General features: G+C 45.0%; 1 protein-coding gene across 1 annotated transcript in view; it reads left to right on the top strand.

Moving 5' to 3' along the window:
- Nucleotides 1-13,784, top strand: part of KIAA0368 (KIAA0368 ortholog) — a 61,890-nt gene extending 48,106 nt beyond the window's left edge. The window contains 16 exon segments of the mRNA XM_009573627.1: nucleotides 742-863; nucleotides 2,024-2,174; nucleotides 3,117-3,182; nucleotides 5,240-5,329; nucleotides 5,824-5,890; nucleotides 6,632-6,723; nucleotides 6,823-6,889; nucleotides 7,113-7,304; nucleotides 8,268-8,476; nucleotides 8,958-9,001; nucleotides 9,579-9,771; nucleotides 10,402-10,546; nucleotides 11,183-11,288; nucleotides 11,445-11,533; nucleotides 12,741-12,812; nucleotides 13,645-13,784. Coding sequence (XP_009571922.1) covers nucleotides 742-863; nucleotides 2,024-2,174; nucleotides 3,117-3,182; nucleotides 5,240-5,329; nucleotides 5,824-5,890; nucleotides 6,632-6,723; nucleotides 6,823-6,889; nucleotides 7,113-7,304; nucleotides 8,268-8,476; nucleotides 8,958-9,001; nucleotides 9,579-9,771; nucleotides 10,402-10,546; nucleotides 11,183-11,288; nucleotides 11,445-11,533; nucleotides 12,741-12,812; nucleotides 13,645-13,784 — 1,845 coding nt within the window.
- Nucleotides 13,785-14,093: the final 309 nt, after the last annotated feature.

The raw sequence follows: 14,093 nt of genomic DNA, 5'->3' as shown, positions 1-14,093 counted from the left end.
CCTCTGATGTCCTTTTTTTCCCCACTTGGGGGTGGGATTTAAGGAAACTTCCTGTAACTTCAACAGTTGACCAAGCCCAGCTGATCTAGTTGACCAAGCCGAGTGGAACCTCACTGGTGTGAAACAAAGTAATCCAGTCTGAACTTCAGTCTCTGATGCTGTTACTGACACAAGATTTTCTGGGTGTTGTACACATATCACTTAATATTTTGTTTGGTATTCCTCTAAAAAAGTCACATGAATGGAAATGGAAACATATCTTAAGAGCTGTGTTTGAAATCACAACCCTCACAACGCATGCAGCATGACATTTCCATGGCACAAGTGGTGATCTGGTCCCAAAACGTTGTTGCAATTGCAGAATCTGTTCTGATCTGGGACTTGCTGCTCTGCCTCGTGGAATGGTTGAATCCATGTGGCTGAGATAGGCTGTCCCTCAACTGAGAGGTCATTTGGTCCATTTCTTCGTCCAGGTGCAGATCAAGGCCTGCTAGGCTCTGAATTAGCCTTTTCTGGAAGCTGACCGTAGCTGGAATTCCTTTTAGGTGTTAAGTACCTAAGTGGCTTAGGGCTTAAGTACATCCTGGAGAGGAGAATGAAGGTGTAACAGAGCCTGGATTTGGCTGTGAGCAGTTGCTCTAGTTGCTGCTGGCTTCTTCTGTCTGACAGAGAAGGTGCTTTAGTGTAATCTGAGCAGGAGGTTTGTACATGCTCGCAATACTGATTCTCACTTGTCCCCAGGTCTGTGTGAAAATGTGTGATCCCTCTAAAGGAGCAGCTGGTCAGAAGACGATAGCTGTGTTGCTCCCTTGCCTCCTAGACAAAGGAATAGTAAGCACAGTTGCTGAAGTCCGATCTCTCAGGTTAGTTTTGCATCATGTAAGTTCCCTGGGGGTTGGGTCGTGATTTGTCCCAAGGAGACTCAGCTTATTCACCTGAGTTGCAGAATGTTCGTGTTTGAAGTGACAAGTTTCTCCCCAGAACATCTGAGTCCTCAGCTTCTTGCTGAGTCCTTTGAAGTCACTGAGTTCCAACAGCAACCTGGTAGCTCTACCTATCTTTGGGAGTATCTGGCTTCTCTGCAAGTGCCCAGATTCAGTTCCCAGCAGGAAGTTTTCTTCTCCCTGTACAACTGGCAAACTGATCTGCAAGCAGTTTGCTGCGCTTGAGGCTATCCTTCAGGACAGGCATATCTCTTCTGCTTGTAAACAAAAAATCCCACAGTAGTTCCTGAAACAGCCAGGTCTTACTTCACGACTGGTTGTGAGTAATGACAGTTCACATCCCAAAGGCAACTGCATTTGGTCACACTGTTCAAATACATTTTATGTCATGTAACAGTTCGATGTCCCTTGATGTGTGGAGGCTTCATATGCTTGTTCACTTTGTAACCTTGTTTATTCCTTCATTTGCTTGAAGGACAGAAAAGCTGGAAAATTCAGACCTGGAGTGTAGCTCATCTTTGCAAAAATAGTTTTCTTTTATTGAACCTGGTTATCCAGGACGGTTAGAAAGCTCCTAACAAATTATAGTGAATATTTCTTGAATTTTTTCATCCCTTTTGAAGATAAGAAAACCCTTTGTCAAGATGCAGCTTGAGAGATGTGGTCAGCCTGAAACTGACAAGTGGCATTTGAACAGATCATTGTAATTTGTTTTTTTTGGGCAGAGACAATGGATGTCTCTGTGGTGACTTTACCCAGAGTTTCTTTAAAACATGAAGATGTGTTATTTCTTCCTACATCTCTCTGTAGTACTGCCTCTTTGCCCATTCCCTTTGTGATACCCTGGCCAAAGTAAGCAGTCTCTGTGCAAAACATAGCATCAGTTGAAAGCTCAAGGCTAGGGTATGATTTTGCTTAAGCAGAAAAATACACAAATCTTTGTTTGCAGTTAGATTTATATTGGTATATCTGAGATTTGGATTGGCTTTTGTGTTGGTGCTGGATTAGAGTAGACCAGAGAGGTTTTTCAGCTAAGTCTGTGTGTTTCTCTGTTAACCTTCCCTTTGATCTTTTTCCAGCATTAACACTCTTGTGAAGATCAGTAAAAGTGCTGGGTCTATGCTGAAACCTCATGCACCAAAACTTATCCCAGCCCTGCTGGAATCCTTGAGTGTGCTGGAGCCTCAAGTCCTCAATTATTTGAGTCTTTGTGCAACGGATCAGGAGAAAGTAAGTGCAATTGTAATGGGAAAGTATCAACAAAACAGAGGTAACAAAGATTTAAACTTCAGTCAGTGAACAGAAAAATAGAAGATTTGGTTGAGAGGTGTTCAAAGATGCAAAGAGAAATAGCTGGTAAGTTACTAAAAAAGTTTGGTCATTGGAATACGGCTGGACAAGTGTGGGGGTTTTTTTGAAGGACTGGGTTTTTTTTTTTTATTCACTAGACCACCACATATTTCAGAAAGTGAAGAACAATCTTAGTAAGAACTGTTGTTAAACGTCACTTCAGCTCCATGTACAACTGTGAAACAGGTGAAGAGAGAGTCTGTAATAATTATCTGGAATGCACCTGTACTGTCAAACTTTGCTGCTGTTTTTCCCAGGCGATTAACTGCAGGACTTCTTATAACATAAATTAGAAGGTGTGCTATAGCACTATAGCTGGAGGTGGATGTTGTCAGCAGTGTCCTTTAATCTCTCTCAAAGAACCGTATTAATCAGTAGCAGTCTTCTGCGAAAGTGACTGAAAGCCACTGTTCAGAAGCAAATCTAGCTAATGTCATTGTCGGGAGGGAAAGGGGTCAAACTCTGCCCTTGGCAAATGCGAAAGGAATGAACAATAGGTGAGAGTGGGATTTCTTCTCTTTTTTCCTCCTTTTTTCTTTCTTTTTTTCCCTTCTTTTTTTTTTTTTTTTTTTTTTTTGTTTCCATGATGTCAGAGTGCATGGTTTAGTGCATGGTTTAGCTCTTGTATGGCAGCTAGAACGTCCATCTGTCTCTGAAGGGGAGACATTCATAGTCTGTAGACATAATTACTTTATGTCTGTATGCATCTGAAATGGATTTTGGTTTGAGTTTATGAGGTAGTGAGTTATAGCTGATGTTGCCTTTTCCACTGTTTTCGTATTGAGTTTACACTTGGGTTTGTTTTTTTTCTTTTTTTTTTAGACTGCAATGGATAGTGCCAGACTTAGTGCTGTCAAGTCATCTCCCATGATGGAAACCATTAACATGGTAAGTACTTGATTCAGAAGAGTTCCAGAGTAAGGTATGTTGTAGGAAAAGGGTAGGAATCGAAGTGGGAGCTTTACAGAATACCTCTTCAGGGTATTAATAATGTGATAAAATGTTATCACATCTCCATGTGGGTGTCTGTCCACCTTCTTTTTCATGTACTGACTTCTCTCATCCTGTCGCCACAGCTTGCTCCTCAAATCGGTTGTAAATAACCTTGGCTCCGTTTGGAGTCGGACGGATTGTTTCTCCACCTGAAGACCTGCCTGCTTTGATGGAGAGGGCATCTTTCAAGTGCCCACACTTGTGATGGGGGGCCAGCCCAGTGATGGGGCTCAGCTGGTCCTGGATTATGGTAGCTGCCATTTCTCTTCATCTCTGGCCCACAATTCCACAATCAGCTTCTCGCTTGGGCCTCCAACTGATGATAGTCATTGTTCTTAAGGCACAAATGCTGTCCAACCCTTGCCTCATGGTGCCTTAGGTATCCCTACCTGGGCTTTGCCAGTGCTTTGATGGTGGAGATGTTTAGACAAAATGCTGCTATCACTGCAAGCACTGTCAGCAGCTGGTGTTGGGCACCATAGTTTCCTGCTGCTGGAGGCGGAGTTGCTGATGCCCAGACACCGTGCTGTAGGGTCTGTCTTGGCAGAGCTCCCTGCCTTCTGTAAGATCTTGTCCCTTCCTAAAGAAAAGACCCCTCTTTTCTGCTGAGGAGCATGTGAGCAGGCAGGGGGTGTGAGCACTGAGCAAGTTTTAGGAGAAGCATAGCCACCAGAGCTATTCTTTGTTTCTTGTGCGTATGGAAAAGTGACAGCAGCAAGCTGTCCTGTACGTAACAGCATGTGGAGCTGTGTTTTGGTGTCAGGTGGAGTGCTGTTTATAAATAGTGTGTAAAGTGGCTGGGGATGAAAGGCTCCATGTAAAAGTACTCACTGCCACCCCGCAGGCTGCAGCAGCTGCTGCTGTCCCTCCTCCAGGCCATGCCTCTCTCCTGCCAGCTGTGGGGGGACAGTTGTGCTGCCCTGATTAATGCTTGGGATTTCCTAGGGGAGGGGAGAGATAGTATGGCTTCCCTGGAGTAGCATGAAGGTGTCCTGGATTATGAGCAACCGTCTCTCTATTCCTCTATATTCTGGGGCTGGGAGATTATATCCTTGGATGTATTCCCTTCACCATACCGGTGCAGGAGGGGGATGCAACAGCAGATGTGACTTCTGAAGCTCAGAGCGGGTTACCTTCAATTAGTATGTGATCCCTGAATTTGCCAGAGGATGGATGTCCGCTCTGCAGACAGTGTGCTACACACAGTGCTGGAAATGTGAGGCTTTCTGCTTTGCCCAGTGGCATTTTAGGCATAGGAGATTAGAAATTATACCAATAACATCCCTCTTGTACCTTTATGTCATTTATTCCACTTGTTTGTCTTGACCTGTTTAGAAACTGTCTTGACTAGTTTCATTTCATTGTCTAGTTTGGATATGTTACTGCTTCAGGGTTTCAGACAGCTGGGGGGAACGTTGGGTTTTGTCCGCTTTGCCCAGTGGCATTTTAGGCATAGGAGATTAGAAATTATACCAATAACATCCCTCTTGTACCTTTATGTCATTTATTCCACTTGTTTGTCTTGACCTGTTTAGAAACTGTCTTGACTAGTTTCATTTCATTGTCTAGTTTGGATATGTTACTGCTTCAGGGTTTCAGACAGCTGGGGGGAACGTTGGGTTTTGTCCTAAGATATGCACACCTTCTTCCCAAAAGGAGTTCTTGCTAGTGTGTTGCTTTCAGCTTTCTAAACAGTTGGAGTGCAGGAGTACATCAGTTCCAGCAAATGATAATTTCAGCAGGGTCAGCTCAGCATAGAGTAGGACAAGAGAACCTGTATGTGGTGGAAGCCACTTTGTGGTGCCTTTTTCCCACCATGCAGCAAACTCATGATTCAGCTGAAGACCAGCCTGCAGAACTGAGGCAGGCTGGAAGTAGACCAGCTTCAGTCTGCCACCATCACCTTTCTTTTTTCTTTTTTTTTTTTTCCCCCATCCCTTGTCTTTCTCTAGAGCTTGCAGTATTTGGATGTATCCGTCCTGGGTGAGCTGGTTCCTCGGCTGTGTGAACTGATCAAAAGTGGAGTAGGCCTTGGCACAAAGGTATGTCTGTGATTTCAGTTGTTCATTTGGAAATGGAGAAGGGAACACAGTGCAGTGTCAACGTAAATAGTGTTCTTTTGACTGTCTCTTTTAAAGTGGCAGCTTGGGCTCATTCATACTGGAGTCATTTTACATCTGAGTCTCAATCCACCTACATTACTTGCGATTTTCTGAATGCGTGCTGCCTTAACCTCCCCCGAGCTACATGGCTGTTGTGCTCTGTGACACTTGAATCCAGAAGGTTGTTCTTGATAGCTGTAAATCTTCCAGGGCCGTCTATCGTTAGTGTGGGTCCTGGTGGGTCTTAATTCAATTCTTGTCATTCATTTGTTACAAACTGTTTTTCTGCTTCTGCCCTTGGCTCCCGGCTTATCAGGGTAGAGACTTGGTGGGCCTAGATCATGTCATACAAGTGCATATAGCAAGTATTAACAGTAATAACTAGGGTCTAATATTGTTTTATCTTACCTTTGTTTTCCCTTGCAATCTTCCAGGGAGGCTGTGCAAGTGTAATTGTGTCGTTAACCACACAGTGTCCTCAGGATTTAACACCTTATTCAGGTAAGGTTGTTTCTAGTGTCAGGTTTTAAAGGTGCTTTTTGTTGCTGTTCTGTAGGTAGTATTTCCTCCCTATTGGCCCTTGATCTTAGCAGAAGAATGATCTTTACATGTGTATTTTCCTCAGAGAGCTGCTTGAAGTTGCCTTGTGCATATGAGACTCGTAAGCTGGGGGTAGGTCCTGGGGATGTTAAATACCTCACCAAGTTGGAAGAGGCAGAGAAGGAGTTGAAGGAATTCCCTAGCGCCCAGCAGGAACAGGCAGAAATATCTCTAGACATTCTTGGAGCAGACTAAAAATGCCTGTGTTAGTGCAGCGCTGTCAATAAACACTTGTTCCTTCAACTTGAACTGTGGGAGGACCATAAACAAGGACTTTGCTTCCTTGGGTCTTAGTCTTCTCTTTACAATTTATTGTGATTTGATAGTAGAAAGAAGGTCACCTTTCTGTTGCAAAATAGAAATAAAGCTGACAGCATGATCAGCTGGCGTGCTCATGTACAGGAACATTATCAGTCAAGGTGTGTAGGCTGAGACTGGCAAAACACTAGCTTCTGCTGAGCCTTGCTATGTTATGCTGTGCACTTGTTTAAATATAAGGACCAGACAGGCCTATAACCCCGCAAACATGCGACAAGGAAAAATGCATAAATTCAGACAATCTAGTGGAATGCAGGCTATTGTAATTCTTTCCACAGCAATAAAAACATGTTACTTCTGATAAAGCAGAGTCTCTTCCAACAGGCAAACTTATGAGTGCTTTACTTAGTGGCCTGACTGATCGCAACAGCGTGGTACAGAAGTCTTTTGCCTTTGCTATGGGGCATCTAGTCCGGGTGAGTTGGGGTTTGAGATGGTTTTAGGTTTTATTTTGCTTTTTTGTTGTTCTTTTTTTTTGAAGTGTTTGAGTGATTTGAGTCTCTTCCCTGTTACAGACTTCCCGGGACAGTAGCACCGAGAAGCTGCTGCACAAACTCAGCAGTTGGTACATGGAAAAGGAAGGTATGTTGCTTTTGGGGTTTTCAGTTACAGAATACAGTGCAGAAAAAGTTCCTGGTGATAGCAAAAGGTGGTAAAGAAACATTTCTACGTTGTGATGCTTTGTTTCACTGGCTGAATAATTCCCTGCATCATTATATTCCTCTGCTTCCCAAGAGGGCAGACCAATCTGTTAAAGGAAAATCCTGCTTCCCAGTCATAACGTGTGATTGTTTTGCTCCTTCAGAGCCAGTTTACAGAACAGGCTGTGCTTTAACTGTGCATGCTGTGGGACGCTACAGTCCAGACGTAGTGAAGAACCATGCCAAACATGTGTTGCCATTGGCTTTTCTTGGCATGCACGAGGTTCCTGATGAAGAGAAAGGAGAGAAAGAGAATTCTACTCTGTGGACTGAAGTTTGGCAGGAAAATGTACCTGGTAAGTTGCGTTAAGGGTGGTAAAAGCTTTCTGGGAAGCATAGGGCAAGAAATATGCTTTCTGGAAATCCATTTTGGAAATACAGAGTTCTCATGGTAAGAGATTTGGGAAGCTTGTCTGCATTTTCTTCCTTGCTCAGGATGTCCTGTATAAGTTTCGGTAGGTTAGGTTCTGTGTGGCTATTTAAAATAATTACAGAGGTGTTGATCCCTGAGGATACACAGACACAGGAGAAGTGTTTTACGGTTGTGAGGCACTGAATGCCACTGTAATATGGCCCTGATCATGGCGCAGATAGCTGGACATCTTTGGAAATTTTGATGCCAGCTTTTAAGGGCTGCTGCACATTCTGAAGTTACAGGGGACTTTGGCCTGTGTCTCGGGTTGGAGATCTCTCTGGTGATGCCTGTGGTTTTAACTTCAATGAATGAATCTATGCTACAGAATGGCTATTTTGCCGTGCTTTCTGTCTGTAGAGGAACATGTGGATGCATGATGAAATGGTTTTGCTGGCTCCTTCTCTGACCTGATATCAGATCTGGTCCCTCAGTCACCAGATTACTTCTCTGGAATTTGGGAAAGGAGCTGCAAAAACATTTTCCAGTGACCTGTTCTTGCAAACAAACAAACAAAAAAAAGTTATATTCCTTAGAAACAGGCTAACACAATGTCTGGTGTCTGCCATATGGAAGTACTGAGATGAGCTCTTTGTCTAGGTATATGCTAAATATTTTCTTTGGAAGCACCTGGAAAACAGAACCCATCTTCAGTCAGCCTGGGAGGAATTCTTCACCCCTTTGCCTGAAGTAGGCCTTGCTGATAGGTTTCATGGCCAAAAAAAAAGCGAAATCTGTAACTGCTGTTTTTTTCTTTTTTCTTTTTTTTTTTAAAATAAGATCAGATGTTTCTTTGGTTTTGTTTTCTTTTTGTGGCAAAATTCATTTTCCTGTGTTTGACGCGCAGGTACTCAGGGTGGCATCAGACTGTATATGCAGGAGTTGATAACCATTACCGAGAAGGCTCTGCAGTCCCAGTCCTGGAAGATGAAAGCCCAGGGAGCAGCTGCCATGGCATCAATTGCCAAACAAACAAGCTCCCTTGTACCGCCGCATCTGGGAATAGTGCTCTCCGCACTGCTGCAAGGCCTGCCAGGGAGAACCTGGACTGGGAAGGTAAAAAAAGAACTGGCACCTCATGGATCACTGTGAGCACCAGCATGCAGCCCTCAAGCGAGGAAACGCAATGTTCTGTGCCGCAGAGCGGGATGTGTAGGAACTCTGGCTTAGGGAGTCTGCCTTTTGCCCTGCATTTAGCAGACACAAAAATGGCAGGGAAGATAAGTAGGTGGAGTAGGTAGATTGGTTTACGAGTTGGGTTCCCACTTAGACTACTTCCACTGCACCATATTCTAGCCTTGAGGGGTACTAGTTTGTGCTCAGAGGCGCTGCCAGTTCAGTGCAGATGGAAAGCCCAGTCCTCTGCAGCCTCTACAGCAGGAGTGGCCAGAGCCAGATATTGCTTGTCTGGGCTGGTGTCATAGGTGTATTTCCCCACTACCTCTCACAGTGGAGTACAAAGGTTTCCCCGGTGCGGCAGGACTGTGCCATTTGGCTGTGTAGCATTTCTCAGTGATACCTTTTTTACTCATTGCAGGAGGAGCTGTTAAAGGCCATTGCCAGTGTCGTTTCTGCATGCAAGTAAGTGTCTTGAAAGAGGTGGTACCCTCTGGATCTGGGATCTCAAAAAGGAGGTTGTTGCACAGTGTTGTTGCCTGTCTGGTGCTAAGGAGACTCTAGAAAAGTTGTGAACACCATCCTGATCTCCCATCAGCATGTGAGGAGTCTTTCTCCACTCTGTTTGTCAATGTGTGGGTTAGTGGTGAGAGCTGGGAGGTGTAAGTGATGCTTCAGAAGGACCTGCAGAGGTAAGTGGTTGGTTTAGGGCAAGGAAGAGGATGTTGAGAGGCCAGAGCTGCTAAGAAGAAAGAAGAGACTAAGGGAAAGGATGGACACCTTAAAGGAGAAAAGAGAGGAAGAGGTAGAAGAACAGTGAAGGGGAAAGTGCATTGGGAGCATATGAGGAAAGACAGGGAAGAAAAACAGGGAGAAGAGACAGGGTAAGAGCGAAGAAGAGCACCAGAGTGTAACTTCAGTTACAGCTGTTGGTAGGCAATGCTGTGCCTGGACACAGGAATTGCTTCCTATCTATGGGAAGGGCAGTGTTTGGGAAGGGGTTAATGTGGGTCCGATAGTTTCTGTGTGCCTTGTGTTTCAGTGCAGAGCTGCAGAAATCAGTGCCTGGCCAGCCCAGCGTCAATGATATTATCCAGGCTGTCCTGAAAGAATGTCGGAAAGAGAACCTAAAGTATAAGATGGTGGCACTGCGCTGTGCAGCTGGGGTGCTGCAGGCAACAAAGGAAGACCGGTTCCAGGAGCTGGCAGATATCGTCTTTCCCATGATAAAGAAGGTGACAGTTCAGCTTCTTGAGTTTTCCTTCTTTCAAAACAAAACACCCAAGTGGTGACAGTCCGGCTGATGCTGTTACGTACACGCTAGGCTTCTGGCCAGAGGGCTGCTGGTGTGAGGGATATCCCACACTCAGCCAGATCCTTGTTGGGCCTGAATACCAGACTGTGGGTGAGCCCTAGGGGGGGTTATACCTGTGCTGCCCAAATTCTGAATTAGCCCAGCTGTTCTTTAGGCATGGTCCTTCCTGTGGTGTCCAGCATTGCCCCAATACAGCATTAAAAGTTAATTCCTGGCTGTTCTACAGGCAGCAAGAGACTCCTAGGAAGCTGTGCAGAGTGCTTCTGTTTAGTATCTGCAGTGCTTTGCAGCTCTGCAAGTGGGACTCGTATAGCGCAGGGAGATGTTTGAATGCAAGGCCACGGAGCCTGCTGTGCACTGCTGCAGGCCACCGATAGCGCCAGAGCTACTGGTGGCCCAGGGGGCCTGTGCTCTGTCTGTATGGAGGCACTGACTGGGTACAAGGACTGGTGTGCACAGACTGCAAGGGAAGACTGAATTGCACTGAAGTGTGTGGCTAGCCTGCCCTCATCCCTCTGTCGATCATACCTTCCCCCCATGGCCTCCGCAGAACTCTCTTGAGAGCATGGGCACGGGTTTACCAAAGCATGACGAAGAGGACGAGGACATGAGGGAGAAAGAGGTGCAGATGGAGTCCCTGATCTGTGCCTTCGAGACCCTGGGCAAAGCCTGGCCGAGGAGCCCGGAGACACAGCGTAAGTCAGCTAATGGTGTGCAGAGCGAACTTTCTCAGCTCAAACTCTTTCCTCTTAAAATGAAAAGGGGGAGGGGGAGGGACCTGGAGATCATGTGGGGAGCGGGGAGACTTTTGAGGGGCTGCAGGATCTCGCTGCCTGAAGCTTGCAAGATCTTCAGTGACAAAGCTGCCCCAACAGCTTTCCCACAGAGTAGCCCATCCTTGGGGACGTTCCTTTACTGTTGTCTTAAATTCACGTCACCAAACTGTTCTGAGTTTGTGGAGACATGCAGGATGCCTGAGGTGGCTTGCCTAATCAAAGGCAGCCTAATTCTGCTGTTCACATTTTCGTTTGCATCAAAGCTGGTACATGGTGGAGGAACTGGGTATGTCTGAAAAAAAACAGGTTGCTTTTATTAGCATGCCAGAATATGTAATGCAGCTGTTTATCTTCCAGTGTTTGTTAATGAGAGTTTTGATGTGGTGAAGATTTTCAGGGTCACTTGCTACAGGATGTTGACTCGGTCATATGCAGTGACTGCCTTGATTGATGTCACTTGGAGAGGAGCACAAGGAACACCTGGGAGACAGAGCAGGAGGTGTTTCCTTCTGCCTTTCCCTGTGGTAACACAGTGACATCCTTATTCTTCTGTAGGTTGCTATCGCCAAGAGCTTTGCAAGTTAATGTGTGACCGTCTGAAACTCAGCACATGGAAAGTGCAGCTTGGAGTGCTACAAGCCATGAATGCCTACTTTCAAGGGTAATTCTCCTTTCTGTAATCCACTTCGATGATATTTCTTTTCTTTGTTGCTTCAAACTGTTTAATGAAATTGAGGGTGACACCGGATTCTTGGAAGTCGAGCGGACTTCTGTCCCAGGGATGCCGGGTGTCTGACAGTGTTTTTGCATTTGACAGGCTAATGCTGTTTGACGAGGAGCACTCAGACCCTGTGGCTTTGACAGAAATACTGTTGGAAACCTGTTCATCTATCACCCATTCTTTAGGTAAATAGACTTTTCCCGGTTTGTGGTCGATGATGAATTGCTTGTTAATACATTCCTCCTCTGGGGGTTGGCTGGTAGAGGAAGTGCAGAATAAGCATAAGCTGTCAGAGATAACATTCTGCCCTTCCTTGCACTGCGCTGTGATAATTCTGATGTTGCAGTAGCTGTTCAAGACAGTACTATGCAAGGTGCTGTGCACAGAGAAGTAAATTCCTCTGGTGTGAGAGAGCTTTGAAAGAGGAAGGGGAGGCAGACAGCAGACTCTCTGCAACCTGTCGGGAGTCCAAATCGGAAACGTAGTCATTTTCTCCATGCAGAAGATGGACCCCACCTAATCAAGCTATTACTGATATAATGAAGCACAAGTTTTTCTCCTCCACAGTTCAGACTTCTTGGATACATATGCATTGGAGAGATCCAAAATCTTCTCAGCCAGTGCATGAAGCTCCAAGGCTTTGAGGCAGTTTGTGCTCTCCCTGAGCACAGCACCCATGGGGATATAAGTGCTACCTATGTAGTGTTGACAGTCATGGGGCTGTTACTAGTTTGGTAGTGTTCCCACTTGTCCTGTTACTGTAACTGTGCCCCAAGTCTCCTATAGCTGCATGTGGCTCTTGTTTCTGGTATGCCTAAAGGCAGCACCTACTTTAGAGCTAGCTACCAATCCAGAGACCCCTTTGGGAAAAGTTTCTTTTAACTGTCAATCCTCCTGGAATGAAACTTTAACAAGATTTTAGCTCAGGACACCAAACAAATTTTTGTGACAAGCTTGTGCTTGATTATATAGGGTTTATGTACCTCACTTAATGCTTATTAAAATTTGGATGATTTATAGCCGCTACAACTCACCAAAAGAATAGTCTGTTATGCACAGAAGTTGTCTGTCAACAGAAGTTGTCTGTCATCATGTTGCAGCTATGCCAGCGTTGTTCTCTTTCAACATGTGTGAAGAACAGTAGCGCTGTGGTAATAGCAAAGGCGACGCATGAAGTTTAGTCGACTTGTGAACCTCTGGTGGGTCACTTTCTGCCATTCACATGTGTCTAGTTGGGGAGCTCTGCAGACCACCAGCACAAATGAGCTCAGTGAGCTGTGCTAACAAAAGTGGTCTGGAGACCACAGTGGTGACTGCTGTTTGTACCGCTAGTGTGCCTTTGGTTCTCAATGTGGTTGTGGATTTTTTTTGTTTGTTTTTTAAATCCCTTAGAAAACAAAAGCTACACATCCATAAGAACAGAAGCTTTGTCTGTGATACAACTGCTGCTCACCAAACTGCAAGGTGAGACTTTTTGCTTGCCACCTGGGAGAGCCACTGTTTGGTAAAGAAGGCATCTGGCTGTGTGGCCTGGAACCCTGGAGAGGTGGCATCACCTTCTGCTTCCAGCACTGGGTGATTTTGGGGCGGTTGGGACTTGGAGTTCTGTGCCTGGAGAGGGAAACTTGGAGAGGGCTTGAAGTAACTGTGGATAAAGTCAAGGTCTAAAGTACTGTTGGATACTCCTTGGGCGAGGAAAATGTCCAGCAAGGAGGGTCCCAGGGAGAGCACACAGGACTGAGTAGTCAGATTCTGTGTTCTGTGCAAGCTCCACAGAGGGAGAGCTTCTGTTTGTGCAGAAGAGTAATTTTTACCCTTTCAGTGCCAAGTTTCGTTCCTCGTTGTTAATTTAGGATTTAAGCCTTGCAGAATTTACTTCAGAGAATGAGTCTGCTTAGGTCTCAAGGTCATATGTGTCTGCAGTTGTTCTGTAGCAAATGTTTCCTTTGGATTTCTGTTATGTGCTTCGTGTTTCCTTTATTCTAGCAAAAATCTTCTTAAATTACGTGAAGCAATTGTGAAGTGGGAAACATTTGGTTCTTCGGGCCCTTGTTTTTACATGTTACAAGCTTAGACAATCAAGCGTAGTCTAAACAGGCATGACTCCCCGTGCAGGAGGCAGCACATGCACCTGAGTGTCCAGTTGAATTTGCCTCCCCCTGGAAGAGCAGCACGGACTGCGAGAGAGATGTGGAAGCAGTCACTCTTTCAGCCTGTCTGGGGATGGAGATGGCCTGTTGGTTTTTTTGGCATTCTGGTATTCATGTCCAGTGTCTGTCTGTCTTCATCCACACAGAAACTCAACAGTGGGAAAGCCTGACACCAGAAAGCAGAGAGCACCTCATTCGTTCGTTGTCTACGATGGCGTCAGATAGCAGACCCGAGCTACAAAAGAAGGCATTTATATTGAAGAAAACACTTGAAAATCTTGACTAAGTTGTAAAACACAAACTATAAAGTGCCATGTAAAACAAAAACAAAAAAGTGCAGTGGTCTGAAAGCCAAGTGGAAAAATGAAGATTACTCTGTAGCATGCATCATTCCTGGCCAAAATAAAAAATGCCTTAAATTCTTTTCCCCGTTAATGTTATTTTTACTCTTCTAAGCTGATGGTTAGTTGTTTTATCAGTAAATACCTCTAACGATCTGCCCGAGAATGTTTATAAGAAGTGTGCAACATAAAAAATGTTGAGGGCAAGATGCTTTTTTTTTTTTCTTTAAATCGGCAAAAGAATGTTACTCAGA

Source organism: Fulmarus glacialis, unplaced genomic scaffold (assembly GCF_000690835.1).
Source record: "Fulmarus glacialis isolate BGI_N327 unplaced genomic scaffold, ASM69083v1 scaffold41162, whole genome shotgun sequence".
Lineage (NCBI taxonomy): Eukaryota > Metazoa > Chordata > Aves > Procellariiformes > Procellariidae > Fulmarus > Fulmarus glacialis.
This window is presented reverse-complemented; position numbering and strand designations above follow the sequence as displayed.